Source organism: Penicillium psychrofluorescens, assembly GCF_964197705.1.
Source record: "Penicillium psychrofluorescens genome assembly, chromosome: 1".
Taxonomy (NCBI): Eukaryota; Fungi; Ascomycota; class Eurotiomycetes; order Eurotiales; family Aspergillaceae; genus Penicillium; species Penicillium psychrofluorescens.
Window position 1 is genome coordinate 1,693,737 of NC_133439.1, and position 12,994 is coordinate 1,706,730.

At 54.3% G+C, this 12,994-nt stretch overlaps 6 protein-coding genes across 6 annotated transcripts; 4 read left to right on the top strand and 2 right to left on the bottom strand.

The window, feature by feature from the left end:
- Positions 1-833: 833 nt before the first annotated feature.
- PFLUO_LOCUS630 (uncharacterized protein) lies at positions 834-1,825 on the top strand (the record flags this gene model as incomplete). Its single annotated transcript, XM_073783866.1, has 2 exons — positions 834-1,283; positions 1,415-1,825. The coding sequence occupies 2 exons, from the start codon at positions 834-836 to the stop codon at positions 1,823-1,825; spliced, it is 861 nt and encodes a 286-aa protein (XP_073634727.1).
- Positions 1,826-1,982: 157 nt separating this feature from the next.
- On the bottom strand, positions 1,983-3,528 carry PFLUO_LOCUS631 (uncharacterized protein; the record flags this gene model as incomplete). Its single annotated transcript, XM_073783877.1, has 4 exons — positions 1,983-2,819; positions 2,873-3,036; positions 3,098-3,437; positions 3,496-3,528. 4 exons carry the CDS (start codon positions 3,526-3,528, stop codon positions 1,983-1,985), a joined length of 1,374 nt encoding a protein of 457 aa, XP_073634728.1.
- Positions 3,529-4,432: 904 nt separating this feature from the next.
- Positions 4,433-5,784, top strand: PFLUO_LOCUS632 (uncharacterized protein; the record flags this gene model as incomplete). Its single annotated transcript, XM_073783889.1, has 2 exons — positions 4,433-4,716; positions 4,794-5,784. 2 exons carry the CDS (start codon positions 4,433-4,435, stop codon positions 5,782-5,784), a joined length of 1,275 nt encoding a protein of 424 aa, XP_073634729.1.
- A 908-nt stretch (positions 5,785-6,692) lies between these two features.
- Positions 6,693-9,673, bottom strand: PFLUO_LOCUS633 (beta transducin; the record flags this gene model as incomplete). The annotated part of the gene is made up of 3 exons (XM_073783900.1): positions 6,693-9,297; positions 9,349-9,606; positions 9,657-9,673. 3 exons carry the CDS (start codon positions 9,671-9,673, stop codon positions 6,693-6,695), a joined length of 2,880 nt encoding a protein of 959 aa, XP_073634730.1.
- A 171-nt stretch (positions 9,674-9,844) lies between these two features.
- PFLUO_LOCUS634 (Arp complex subunit) lies at positions 9,845-11,057 on the top strand (the record flags this gene model as incomplete). The annotated part of the gene is made up of 5 exons (XM_073783911.1): positions 9,845-9,906; positions 10,006-10,534; positions 10,587-10,728; positions 10,780-10,929; positions 10,978-11,057. The coding sequence occupies 5 exons, from the start codon at positions 9,845-9,847 to the stop codon at positions 11,055-11,057; spliced, it is 963 nt and encodes a 320-aa protein (XP_073634731.1).
- Positions 11,058-11,291: 234 nt separating this feature from the next.
- PFLUO_LOCUS635 (uncharacterized protein) lies at positions 11,292-12,942 on the top strand (the record flags this gene model as incomplete). The annotated part of the gene is made up of 2 exons (XM_073783922.1): positions 11,292-11,861; positions 11,917-12,942. 2 exons carry the CDS (start codon positions 11,292-11,294, stop codon positions 12,940-12,942), a joined length of 1,596 nt encoding a protein of 531 aa, XP_073634732.1.
- Positions 12,943-12,994: the final 52 nt, after the last annotated feature.

Consider the following 12,994-nt stretch of genomic DNA (forward strand, 5'->3'; position numbering starts at 1 on the left):
TGGAGATCAGAGGGACAGCGTCAGAGCATCGATATAAATAGAATTATCGGACAGAGGCGCAGTTGGCTAGTTCAAAGTGGTTTGTTTGTTGACCAAAGACGTGGCAAGGGGGGGTTATCTGACGGGCGGGAGGGCGGGTGGGGTGGCCGTGGTGAAAGGAGTGACAGCCCGAAAAGGCCAGGGTAGGAGACAACAAAGACAGTCACAGCATGGATGGTGGTGGTGGGAAGAGAAAGATAAACGATGAAAGGGGAGAGGGAGAGAGAGGCAGAGAGAAAGAGAGTTGGACCCAGAAAGACAGGTGGGCAGCCCTGACGATCCCAATGCAGCCGTCACAACACAGAGCTCCAGGTGCACTCGGGCTGCTGAACTACGGCTCAGGGGCAGCCAAGACCACCGCCTATTTGGACTGACGCCATCCAGCACTAGCATTTGTTCTTCTAGAATGACCCCTGTCTCCCCCACATTACACGGGCGAAGTGGGTATCCATCGGCCACATAGAATCCTCGAGTGATTATTCTTCTTTCCTTTAGAATCACATCATGCTCGGGTTAGTATTCTGTGTGTGGTATGATGATGATCATTATGATTCGTTCTGTCATAATAATGGTCCTTTGATCGAATTGGATTTCCATAGGTCAACTCCCAAGAGGGACGCGGGTGGAGCACACGGGTCATACAACGGAACCGAGCCCTAGATCCAGTCCGTACAATACTACCTCGCCAGCACCGACTCACTTCACGCCGAGAACAGCAACTAGATGATCGTAGAAAGCAACCCAACCCTCTCTCTCTCCCTCCCCTTCACCACCCCCTCCGCAATCCCCTCACAATGCGCCGCATCCCCCCAGCGACTCTCTTCGGAGTTCCCTCGTACGATGACCAGCAACACCGCTACGAAACCTCGTGGCTCCTCCCGCCGCCGATCCTCGCGTGCCTACGCGGCCTGATCGCTCTGTACATCTTCGCGACCATCATCACAATCTGGGCGTATGACGGCTCCCGCGGTGACCGCGATGCCATTGGCCAGTCCTTCAGCTACTTCACCTGGCTGACCTTCTGGGGACTGGGCTTTTACTTTGTTTTCGCGACCCTCCACACCGCACTCTATGCAAGGACGGGCCGCTCGGTGCTACTGGATCGCTGGCCGAGGGCCTTGCGCGCGCTGCATGCGCTGCTGTACGCGACGATAACGACGTATCCGTTTCTCGTGACGATTGTGTATTGGGGCATCTTGTTCAAGCCGCCGTGGTTTGCGGAGATTTTTGGGGCTTGGTCGAATGTATGATCCACATTCTTTCCCTTCTGTCAGGTCACTCGGTCTGTCTCAGCCTTAGGAAGAGCAGAGCAGAGCCGCGGAATACTGAATTCTCCCTTGGAATGCATGCTAACCCCCTATCCCAAAAAAAAAAGATCTCCCAACACGGCCTCAACTCCCTCTACGCCATCCTCGAAATTATCCTCCCCGCCACAGCACCACATCCCTGGATCTTCATCCCCTTTCTAATCCTTATTCTCCTATTCTATCTCTGCGTCGCATATATTACGTACTCCACCGAGGGCTTCTACACATACTCGTTCCTGGATCCCGGATCCCACGGCCAGAAGAGCGGCACAGTGACGGGTTATTGCTTCGGGATTCTGGCGGCGATCCTGGTTATTTTCGTGCTCTCGTGGTTGGCGATTCGGTTGCGTGTGTGGCTTACGCGTGACGGGATTAAGCGGTCGCGGTTTGATACCGGGCTAGATAGGAATAATCTTCATGTTGCTGGGATGCAGCAGGTGTCGGATGGGGGGGAGTTTGAGACGAAGACTTCTGTCTAAAAATAGATGGTTTGACATATGAGGAATTCATAATTTAATTCGTTAATAGCCAGTTCGGCGAAGAGCGAGGAGAGTCCAAATACTAATAAATATATCTTTTCTTTTTTTGCCCCCAAAAAGGAAAGGGAGTATTCAAAAAGGCCAGTTCCGGTCACAATCAGACCCTGTCCCAGCTGGTCTCGCTGCCACTGCCGCTCGGGCTGTGGGAGGTCACGCCATGCCCGCTGCGGTAACCCAGCATCAAACCCACCAGGCCAGCGGGCACCCAGGCACCGATCACGCTGTATGACCGGGCTCCACGACCCACGTAGATGACCGGATTCTTGCGCGATCCGAAGAACCCCCGTGACGCCGGCTCCAGGGCATCCAGCACGGCATGATGAAGGTTCCGCGCAGGGGACCCGCGCACCGTGCTCGGTCCGGCCGATGCGACGGGTCGTTGCTCGACGCTGGACAGGTACTGCAAGCCATACAAGGCGCGCTGCTGCGCGCTCCAGGCCAAGACCTCTGTTCCGGCGATCTGGTTCTGCGCGTTCCGGTATGCCGGACCGAGATCGATATTGCCGAGACGCAGCTCGACGACGTCGACGTTGCCCTGCTCGAGGAGATGGAGTTCCTGGCGCAGGGATGCCGCGAAGCCGGAGATGGCCCGCGTCGTGGCGACTTCTGGTCCTGCGAAGGGTGCGGATAGGGAGGAGGAGATGGATGGGTAGGCGATGATGACGGTACTGCTGTTGTTGCGGAGGGTGAGGAGGGGCAGGAATACCTGTGTGGTGAGAATGGGTGAGAGGAGACGAGTATTGACCGTGTCGGCCCAGGAGGATGGTGGGATTGTCGCAACCGGTCCAGCGGAGTAGTTGGGCGACGGGATGATGATCACACCGCTCAGTTGGCAGGTATGCGGCGGCACACCAGGTAATGGAGATTGGGGCTGTGTGAGCAAGGAGTGAATCTCATGTAGCGAGGGATGGACTTCCGATGGCGACGAGGATGTCTGCTCATACAATTAGCTTCTAGCTCTGCTGTGGAGCACGTCCATCCACTTACAGTTGTAAGATCCAGCCAAAGAGGCTTGATATCATTTCGGTGCTCAACCTGCACGATATGCTCTTCTTCCGCGGACGACACCGTCACATACACGATATATCCTCGGCGTTCGAGATCGACAGCAATAGCTCGAGTCATGGGCTCATGCGGCGAGCCAGCAACGACTGAATGGGTTGTCAGTCAGCGCACAGCTATAAGAACCGATGTCTCCTTCTCACAACATACCAACGATTTCCTTCCTCGCCCCATTCGCCGCCTTTCTCGCCTTCCTCCTCTTCCCATTCAACTTCTTATTCCCATAGAACAAAACACACCCCGTCCCAACAAACGCGATGAGAGCAGCAGTCCAAGCACGGTTCCGAGCTACCCAGTTTTGGACTCGGTCGGTGAGGCCCTGTGGCGGGGCGCGCTGGCACGAGCGAGCGGGCGGACGGATCGTCTGCGGCAGCCATGTCTGTTGCGCCAGGGTATCGCGCATCACCTGCGCGGCATGGTCGACCTGTCTGTCGATCGAGTCGGCGACTTGGTGCGAGTATCGCCTTACGTCATGCGGTATGGACGCGAGCTTTAGCAGATACTTGTCAGCAAACTACCAGGACTGTTGGTAAGGGAGAGGTTCTCACGTAATCGAAGAAGAACTGGTCATCGCTAGTCATCGCGGCGTGTTAGTTGAAGCGGGGAGGAGGATGGACTGCGGCAAAGGTTCGTTAATGATGTCAGTCACGTGGTGTGGTGATCTATGGACCAGATCGACTATGTAATCGTGGTGACGGAAAACCTGCATTATGGGGTGAGCGGGATATAAATAGGTACGCATCATTAAGCGTATAGAGCAGAGATATAAAAAATGGAGTCGGTTGACTACGTAGGAGGAAGACGCGACTACACGAGCTAAATAATATTGGAACGAATTGCCTTAACCTAGAGTGCTTATGTATCAGCAACGACACGAGATCTGAGAGCATGAGGCGGGTTTCTAATTTCAAGATCTAGGGTCATTTATGGTTGACAGCTGACAGCTCAGGATTCACATTGTTTGTCGCTAACCAAAGTTGTCGTATTGGCGAAAGGGTTCAAATAAAAGTGATGACAGAACTATATATATTTTGGCGGAGAGTATCAGGTATTCACAAGGCAACACGCACCAATCCCGAAATTAAAATATTGATATTAGCATATCTGATTAGTTGTTTTTCTTTTGGACCTCTCCATCCCTCTTCACCAACTTTAAAAACCCAATAGCAAGATAGATGCCCAGGTTGCCAATTCCGCGTACAGCACGTGACCAATAGACACCTGCGTTCCCAGGCCGTCAATATCGTTGATTATCAATGTCTTTCAGTCAACACTCCGAGGTTCCAGAAGAATCCCGACTCTGGTTGCTGCAAGCACCCATCTTCCTCCCTCATGACTTTATGGGGAACTGGCTCGACCACACACTCTCATTTTGGAGAATGACGCCCTAACTCCGACAGTAGTGTCTGTCCATCACGGCATCTCTCTTTTCCAGCCAGTCCACATCGGACCGTACATAAAAAATAAAAACAAGAAAACAAGAAAATGCGGGAACTAGACGCCCTCATCTCCGAGTACCGGCATGAAAAGCAGCGGCCGCGCGAATCAGAGGCCCTGCTGATGCTCCGCAAGATCGCCTCCCTGGTGAAGCCGATAATGCGACAACGCTCCTGGCGCGTCAGCGCGCTCTGCGAGTTCTACCCGCGCCAGTCGAATTTGCTCGGGCTGAACGTCAACTCTGGGCAGAAGATCTGCCTGAGACTACGGTATGCCTCTGATCAGCGCCAGTTCCTGCCTCTGGAGCAGGTCGTGGATACCATGCTGCACGAGTGAGTAACTAGACATTACGTCGTCCCAGATCAAATCTGGGAGTTAGTTCTGTTCGTCGCTGATGAGGATTACTTAGACTCTGTCATATTGTCCACGGTCCCCATAACCGGGATTTCCATGCACTGTGGAATCAGCTCCGCGACGAGCACGAGGAGCTTGTTTTCAAGGGGTACACGGGTGAAGGCTTCCTCTCGGAAGGCAAGCGGCTCGGCGGAAACAGGATCCCGCTAGACGAAGCTCGACGACGCGCCCGTGCGACTGCAGAGCAACGCCGCGTTCTATTCAAGAACTCGGGGCGGAGACTCGGGGGCGCGCCGGTGCTGCGGGGCACGGACATGCGCAAGATCAGAGCGGATGCAGCGCAGCGGCGCGTCGAAGTGACGCAGGGGTGTGCGTCTGGGACGGACCGGAGCACGGAGCTGGCTGAGGAGGCTTCGAGGAATGGGTTCAGGACGAAGGCGGAAGAGGACGATGCGAATGAGCAAGCTATTTTGCAGGCTTTTATTGAATTGATCCAGGAAGAGGAGAAGGAGAAATATGGCGAGGGCTATGTCCCTCCGAGCCAGGAGAATCCGGCTGGTCCGCGCACGAGATCTTCTCCTCATCCACTACCGGAAAGTGATGGCAGCACAACGCCCGCTGCTGGACCGGCGGAGAGCCCCGAAGTCCTGGACCTCACAGCCGACAACAGCTCCTACGACACACCGTGGACCTGTCCAACATGCACTCTACAAAACCCGTCTAATTTCCTGTGTTGTGACGCCTGTGCAGAGGAGAGACCAGCCCCTTCCAACACAAAGTCTACCGCCGGACAGGCTCTAGCGCCAACAGCGAATGTTCGTCCCGAACCACGAAGTACAAACAAAAGACCATTAGAAGAAGAAGAGGACAAGCCGAGAGATACATTTGCATTCAAGAACCGCAGCCGTGCCACACATTCCCTTGCATCCTTGGATCAGAATGTCAATAAGCGGCCGCTGGGCTGGCTCTGTGCATCCTGTGGCGCTTTCATGGAGAGTCAGTGGTGGACATGCTCTTCTTGTGGGAAAATGAAGGAGTCTTCTTGACTTGATCATTGTTATGACTGTTATGATGAAATGGAATGAATATTACACAATACAAGGCCTATTTAAGAATATAATCTAGCTAGGTATTCTATACCGGTACACTGTTTTTCAACATGTTCAAGCCCTGGAGGTTTCTTGTGGGTAATGTAGGTAGATGGGGAGTCTATAGTAAAGCGTCACGTGATCATTGAGCATTTTCTTCTTTTCCCTGCCAATTCTTCCTCCACCTCCCACACTTCTCTTCTTCCAACATCTCTCGACTCACAACCACCAGCTCCAATGATCACACACCATGACCATAACTAATAAAAAATAGGTAGGTGACCAAACCCCCCTCTTCCTATTTCCTTTCCCATGCATCCCTCCAAAAAATCCAAGCCCCAAAACTCCAGCATGATGAGATCTTTTCAAGAACCGGTTTATTTAGGAAGAGCCGGAAGAGGTATGGCAGATTGAGCTTCTCCTTTATAAAGGGCTGTTCGTTTGTCGTCGATGCTTATAACGGTTCTGCTGATTGGAGTTTTGGGACTTTTTGTTTTGGATTTTTTCCCTCTGGGGCGGCCGATTGAAACGGCTGTGGAGAGGATGATGGGCACACGCGTTATGGGCTGTTGATCTGATGGCTAACATTGCTTTGTGCTTAGGTTTTGAATTGAAGTTTTCGACGAATAGTATTATTGGGAGTGTGGGTTGGATGGAATAGAGGGTGTTTGGGTTCGTCGGGACATCGTGGAACGAAGTTACGATATAGACTGTCTACTCGATTCATCATAAAAAGGAATTGAACTTTCTTGATTATAATACATTCCTTGCTATTTTCCACTCCCAAGGATATCGAACTTTTTATGGCACCAAATCGAAATAATGATAATAAACGCCAATCCACAATGCTCATACACAAACCCAGCTCAGGCCACACTGACAAACTGGCGTTTCTTGCCAGACCCCTTCTGCGCCTGCTGCTCCTCCCAAGTATCCTCATCAACGTAGTCCTTGCTGCTCTGCTCACGGATTTGAACACCAATAAACTGCAGGGCGGACAGATTAAAGCCCATTTCATCCTTTTGCCGTGCCAGAACCCTCCGCAGGGTCTTCCGGATATCGTCGAGCATGGGTCGCATCATCTTGCTGGAGACGATCTGGCGGTGGTGGGTCTTCAGCATGAAGAAGAGCACGCGGCAGGTTAGCGGGATGTTCCATTCGCGCTCGGCCCAGAGGTTGAGGAAGGTGAAGAGGGCGGCTAGTTTGGAGAAGGGCAGCACCAACAGCGCGTCCTGCAATGCTGCCGCTGGGATTTTCTGGACCACGTTCAGGACGTGTTGCTCGGCAGAGACGTTGCCTAGCGCTAGGTAGAGCGGGTTTCGGTCGGGGGGTGCGGCTGCGGCGTTGGGGTTGGCGGCTTTAATCTGGCGCCATTCACGCATGGCCTCGAGATCCTCGATGCCGATATCCAGGGCCTCCATGATCTTTTCTCCGGCCATGAGTGTGCCAGTCGTCTGTTTGCCCGCATCCACTGCTTCGGCTTTCTCACCGTCCTCGCCCTCTTCGTCTTGTTCCAGAGACGCCGTGAGGGTGGCATCGTAGGCCTCCTCCTCTTCTTTCTCGCGCTCTTCCTCGAGGAAGAGCGGCTCATCAGTCTGTTGCCAGATGCGGATACTCTTGTCGTGACTGGCACTGACGATGAATTCGCCAGAATGGCTCATCGCGAGCGCCCAGATCTCTCCAAAGTGTCCGGTCAGCCGCTGAATCTGCTCGAACTTGTCCCCGTCCCAGTACTTGATGACGCGGTCCTTGCTGGCACTGAAGAAGTTGTGTCCATTCCCTTCTTTGTTGTTGGGAACGAATGCCACGGCCATGATGCTGTCCTCGTGCGCCAAAAGGGCCTTGTGGCAGTCTCCAAAGTCCAGTCCCCATAGGCGGACCATCTTATCCGCTGAACAGGTGACAATCAACTTGCTGTCATAAGAGATGTCCATGCTCAGGACGGGAAGCTTGTGGCCGTAGAGATTGAGGAACAATTTCAACGAATCCGTAAAGAACACCTTGACCGTGTTGTCCAGCAATGAAACAGCCAGCAGGCGCGCATCCGGCGAGAAGCGAAGACTGAGGATATCATCCGTGACCTTCAAGGTTCTGGTGTGGACTAGCTTCAGGCGTGGCGTTGTGCGTTTGGTACCGGGGATTTCTTCCTGGACGACCTGGAACTCCCAGAATTTGGCGGTCTTGTCCGCGCTTCCGCTGACCATGGATTTGCCATCGGGATGGACATGAAGTGACCAGACAGGGCCATCGTGGGCCTTGATGGTATCCAGCAGGGTCGAGGATGCAATGTCGAACACCTCGAGCTCTCCGTTCTTGTTTCCAACAACCACAATCTTGTCACCCGGCAGAAACGCTGAGCAGAGGGAAAAGCCGCATTCCAGCGTCCGTAGACAGCTCTCTGTGCGAACATTCCAGATTTTAAGACCGCCATTCGATGCAGACGCAAGCATTCGGTCGTCGGAGCTCAATGCGATGGAGCGAATGTCTGTTCGGTGGCCCGGGATATCCACGGCCAGATTGCGGTTGTAGTCTGAGTCTTCGCTATCTTTGCTCTTCTTGTTCGCCGCCACTATACTGTACGACTCTAGCTGGTTGTTCGTCGTGGCAGCCAGAATGTTGAGTCCACTTGACTTGGTAGTCATCCAGTCAAAGGAACGAACCTTGCCCCCAGTCCGAACGATAACATGGGAAACGAACACTTCCGTAACAGGCGCCGAAGAGGCATCCTCGGGTTTGTCGTCGGCTTTGGACCCTGCTTCGGACTGCTGAGCCTCCTTCTCCTTTCTCCTCTTCCGTTTCCGAGCCAGGCTCTTTTGCACCTCTGTTTGTGACCGAATGCGCCAGATCTCGACCGCTTTCTCAGACCCATGGAAGGCAACGTAGTCTGATCGAGGGTGGAATCGGATGCCGATTGTGCGATCCTTGCCGTGTCGGTAGAAAGTCCCCCTGTCCGTCAGGATCCGGCGGCCTTCCGCGCCAACTTTTTCTTTTGAGATTTCAATCAAGGCGCTCTCATCAATTGACCAGACCCTGAGCTCTCCGTCATTTCCAGCAGTGATACACCCGCCCTGATCAGGCGAGAGACCCAGGCTCCAGCATTCACCATTGTTTTGCGCCACATGTGTTTCGATACAGTGTTGTGACGCCAAATCCCAGACCTTAATCAGCGAGTCCTTGCCGGTGGTCAACAAAAAGCCCGAGTGGTCGCTCATCCCGGCGGCATTGAGCAGGTCTGGCGACGGAAACAGGAAATGAAGCGAGGTGATCTGGTCTGTATGCCCGCGCAACCTGAACAGTCCGACCTCCGTGATCAAGTCCCATAAGATAATATCCGTATCTCTCGCGCCACTGGCGAGGCGCACACCTGCGTTGTCAAAGGCCAATTGGGTGACGGCGGACTTGTGCCCGTTGAAGGAGATGATGATTGAGCCGGTTCTCGAGTCCCAGATGCGAATACTGCCATCTTCGTACCTGGAATGTGTTAGAACAATGGATGTGTGACCGTCACCACCAAAGACTTACCCGACTGCGAAGATGTCCTCATCGGTCTTGCTCTGCGTGACCACCGTCACTTGGGCCTTGCATGCTGCATCGCGCCATCTGCCGAGCAGCTCGCCCTTTTTGACATCCCAGCACAAGACTTGTTCCCCTGCGCCGACAATGGCCCGTCCGGCACCGGTCTGGCGCGTGGCACCCGCAGCGGTCTGCTCGTCCTTGGCCCAAATCGCATTGGAGGAAGCCGAAGCGACGAGCCCGAAGGTATTCGAGTGCTCGAATTTTCTGTGTTGGATAAGTATGCGACCAGTCAAAACCGCAGCGAGGGTACTTACAGGTACGATTTCACCATCGTGGGCGCTGAGGAAAATTTTAAGGAAGAGCAAATAATGGATGGCTATCGATAGGCAAAAATTAATACGGGCGCCGACAGCGACACCGCCCGCCGCCTTTCCCCACCGTCCAATGACGATGGCCTCTTCACCTCGACATCGTTATTCCCTCGACCCAATCCCTCGCAGCCATGCTTCTCCTGGACTATCAGAATGCGCTGATTCAGTCGCTCTTGACTGAACGTTTCTCTGGGTACAATTGCCCCCTCTCGATCTCTCCCTCCGTCTCGCTTAGAGGGCCATCCCCCCTCATCAGCATCAACAGGCAGCTAACATAAACCACCCACCACAGAGCTACCCCGGTCTCGATCGATCAAGTGGTGTCTGATTTTGACGGAGTGACCTTCCATCTTTCTACCCCAGAGTCCAAATCAAAGATCCTCATTTCCATCAACGTCAAGTGTTTCAAGGAGTTGGTCCAGTATGGCGCCCAGGACGTGCTGGAGCGGGAATACGGCCCTTACATTGTCAACCCGGAGCCGGGCTACGACTTCTCCGTGCAGGTCGACCTCGACAACCTGCCCGCCGAGCAGGAGGCCCGCGATGACCTGGTCATGAAGCTTGCTCTCTTGAAACGAAACGCCATGGCCGCTCCGTTCGAGCGCGCATTCGACGAGTTCACCAAGCTGGCGGAGGAGGCGTCACAGTATACATCCGAGTCGGCACCACAGGGCCTGCAAGAGGGCGGCCAGGTTATGGCGATTCATTACCGGGAGGAGGAGGCCATTTACATCAAGGCCAACTCGGACCGCGTGACGGTCATCTTCAGCACGGTCTTCCGGGAGGAGACGGACCGGATTTTCGGCAAGGTGTTCCTGCAGGTGCGTTGGAATCGGGTCTTTTTGTGGTGCCCTGTTGATTGACCATGTCTAGGAATTCGTCGACGCCCGACGACGGGTCTTGACGCTTCAGAACGCCCCGCAAGTGCTCTTCCGCAGTGACCCTCCACTGGAGCTCCAGGGAGTTCCGGGGTTGACCAAGGCCGGCGAGGGTGCAATGAGCTATGTTACATTTGGTGAGTTAACCCAGAAGCAGCTTGCCATGCCCTACTGACCAAGACCCCCAGTCCTTTTCCCGCGCCACTTGACTCCCCAGCGTCGCTACGAGAGCATCTCCCACATCCAGACTTTCCGCGATTACTTCCACTACCATATCAAGGCCTCCAAGGCATACATCCACACCCGCATGCGCAAGAGGACAGCAGATTTCCTCCAAGGTACGTGTCCCTTCCTTTGTGTTGTTGTCAGGTGCTGATATATGACAGTGCTCAACCGAGCCCGGCCGGAGAACGAGGACCGTGAGCGTAAGACTGCCAGTGGGCGTACTTTCCGGGTGCAGGCCTAGAAGATTAGCGAGAATTATGTGATTAGCAGAACTGAAATGCATTTTCTTATTGTTGGGTTGTTTGTTCTAGGCCCCGTGATTGGTGGTGGTAATGTGCTGTGTTGTGTTGTATGGTATGCCTTCCTATTTGGGAGCTTCTTCTTCTATCTTCTCCGGTCTCCGTTGTTGCCTCCGGTCTCCAAACATTACTACTTGATTCACACGCATTGATTCATCCACCCAACTGCACTCACGATGAACCGCTCACCTCCACGCAAGATCCATCGCTGGCACCTTGCTATCGCCAAGCTTCATCTCAAACGTGGGCATCGTCGTGCCAGCTCGAAGGCAAGCGACGACTTGCACAACATGGCTTCCGAAGTTGGCGACGGTCCCATGGAGGACCAGAAGGATGGATTCTATCGTTACTCGGAGTCCCTTATCGAGGAAGAGGAAAAGTCGCTGTCTTTGGCCTTGCAGAAGACTCGCTCCTCCCACCAGACACAAAGCTCCAGCTCTGACGGCTACGTGGTGAGCCATTTCACCCGTTTTCCCATTTCCTTTTCCCTTGTCATTTTCCAAATTATTGACAAGCTGCTGCATGGCCAGATGGCTCTCAGCCAACGCCCCTCTCGCCCATACCGGGTCAGCTCTGACGAATGGGTCATTCCCTCGACTCCCTCGACCTCGCCGCGGGTGTTGTCCCTGGACGACCTGGGTGACACGCAGCTCTCGATTCACTTTGGCAACGTTCTGAACATTTTGATCAAGCTGTATGCAATGGCAAAGCTTCTTCAGGTGGTGTTCCTGAGCTACGGCGTGGAGGTAAGTATACAACAAAACCTTGCCGCAGCAAAGCTGACCAGCACGTCCACCCCAGCTGGACGTTTCCGAGAACAGCCTCATGTCCTGGATTGATCGCACCGAGGCAGAGATCCGTACGCAGTCACTGGCTCTCTTGATCCATACCACCGAGAACCTGTACTACTCCCTGTACGCGCGGGTCGTGCTGGAGATGGCCAACATCGAGCTCTGCTCGTGCTTCAACATCGACGTGCGTCCCCGACACATTCGTCAGCAGTTCATCTTGCCCGATGCCGATCATCTGTATCGCATTTTCTTGGTGTGCAAAGACGCCCTCGACGGCGATGGTATCTGCGAGGCACTCCAGCAGGGTGTGGTCATGCAGCATCAGGAGGACTATATCAACCACGTCACCGCGAAGGAAGCTGCCAAGGGTTTCGCGACCGACGATCTGTTGGGATATCGACGCTATGCGCTCAGCATTGTCTCGGAGCGCTCGTCGGACTTTTGCAAGAAGTGGGAGTTCCTCACGCCGTTCTTCTGCGACACGCCTCCGGAGATCATCACGATCCTGTCGGAGAAGTACCTCACCGCGATCCCGAAGCGCATGCCCGACGTGGACCGGTCGTACCATGACCTGCCTTTCACCGACCCGAAGACCATCGACCCCGTGGCGTGGGAGAAGGAGATCATCCAAGATCACCGTCTGGCGACACTGGCCAAGCTCGAGGGCAAGTCGATCGGGGACGAACGTCTCGCCGACTCCCAGTTCAACCTCTTGCATCTGGTGCAGGAGCACAAATGCATTTGCTCGTCGGTCTGTTCGTGCGCGCACGATTGCACCATGGATGTCGAGCGCCCGTGCCCCTGCGCGGAGCGGCAGCTGCGCATGCTGCTGGCCAAGGGCCGCACGGGGCCCGGGTCTTCGAATTTCATCAATCGCATGAACGGCCTGGCGCGCAGCTGCTTCGAAGAACTGGCCATGACCCGGCGGGACGCGACGGATGAAGACATGATCACGAAGCTGGGCGTGGTGTTGGAGATGTTCGATCTGGAAGTCCACCAGGAGCGCACCGCCGCTGCCCTGTCGGCATTTTTTTAGGGGGATTTATTCAGAATTCAACGGCGTTTATGGAGGAGGAAGGAGTACTGGG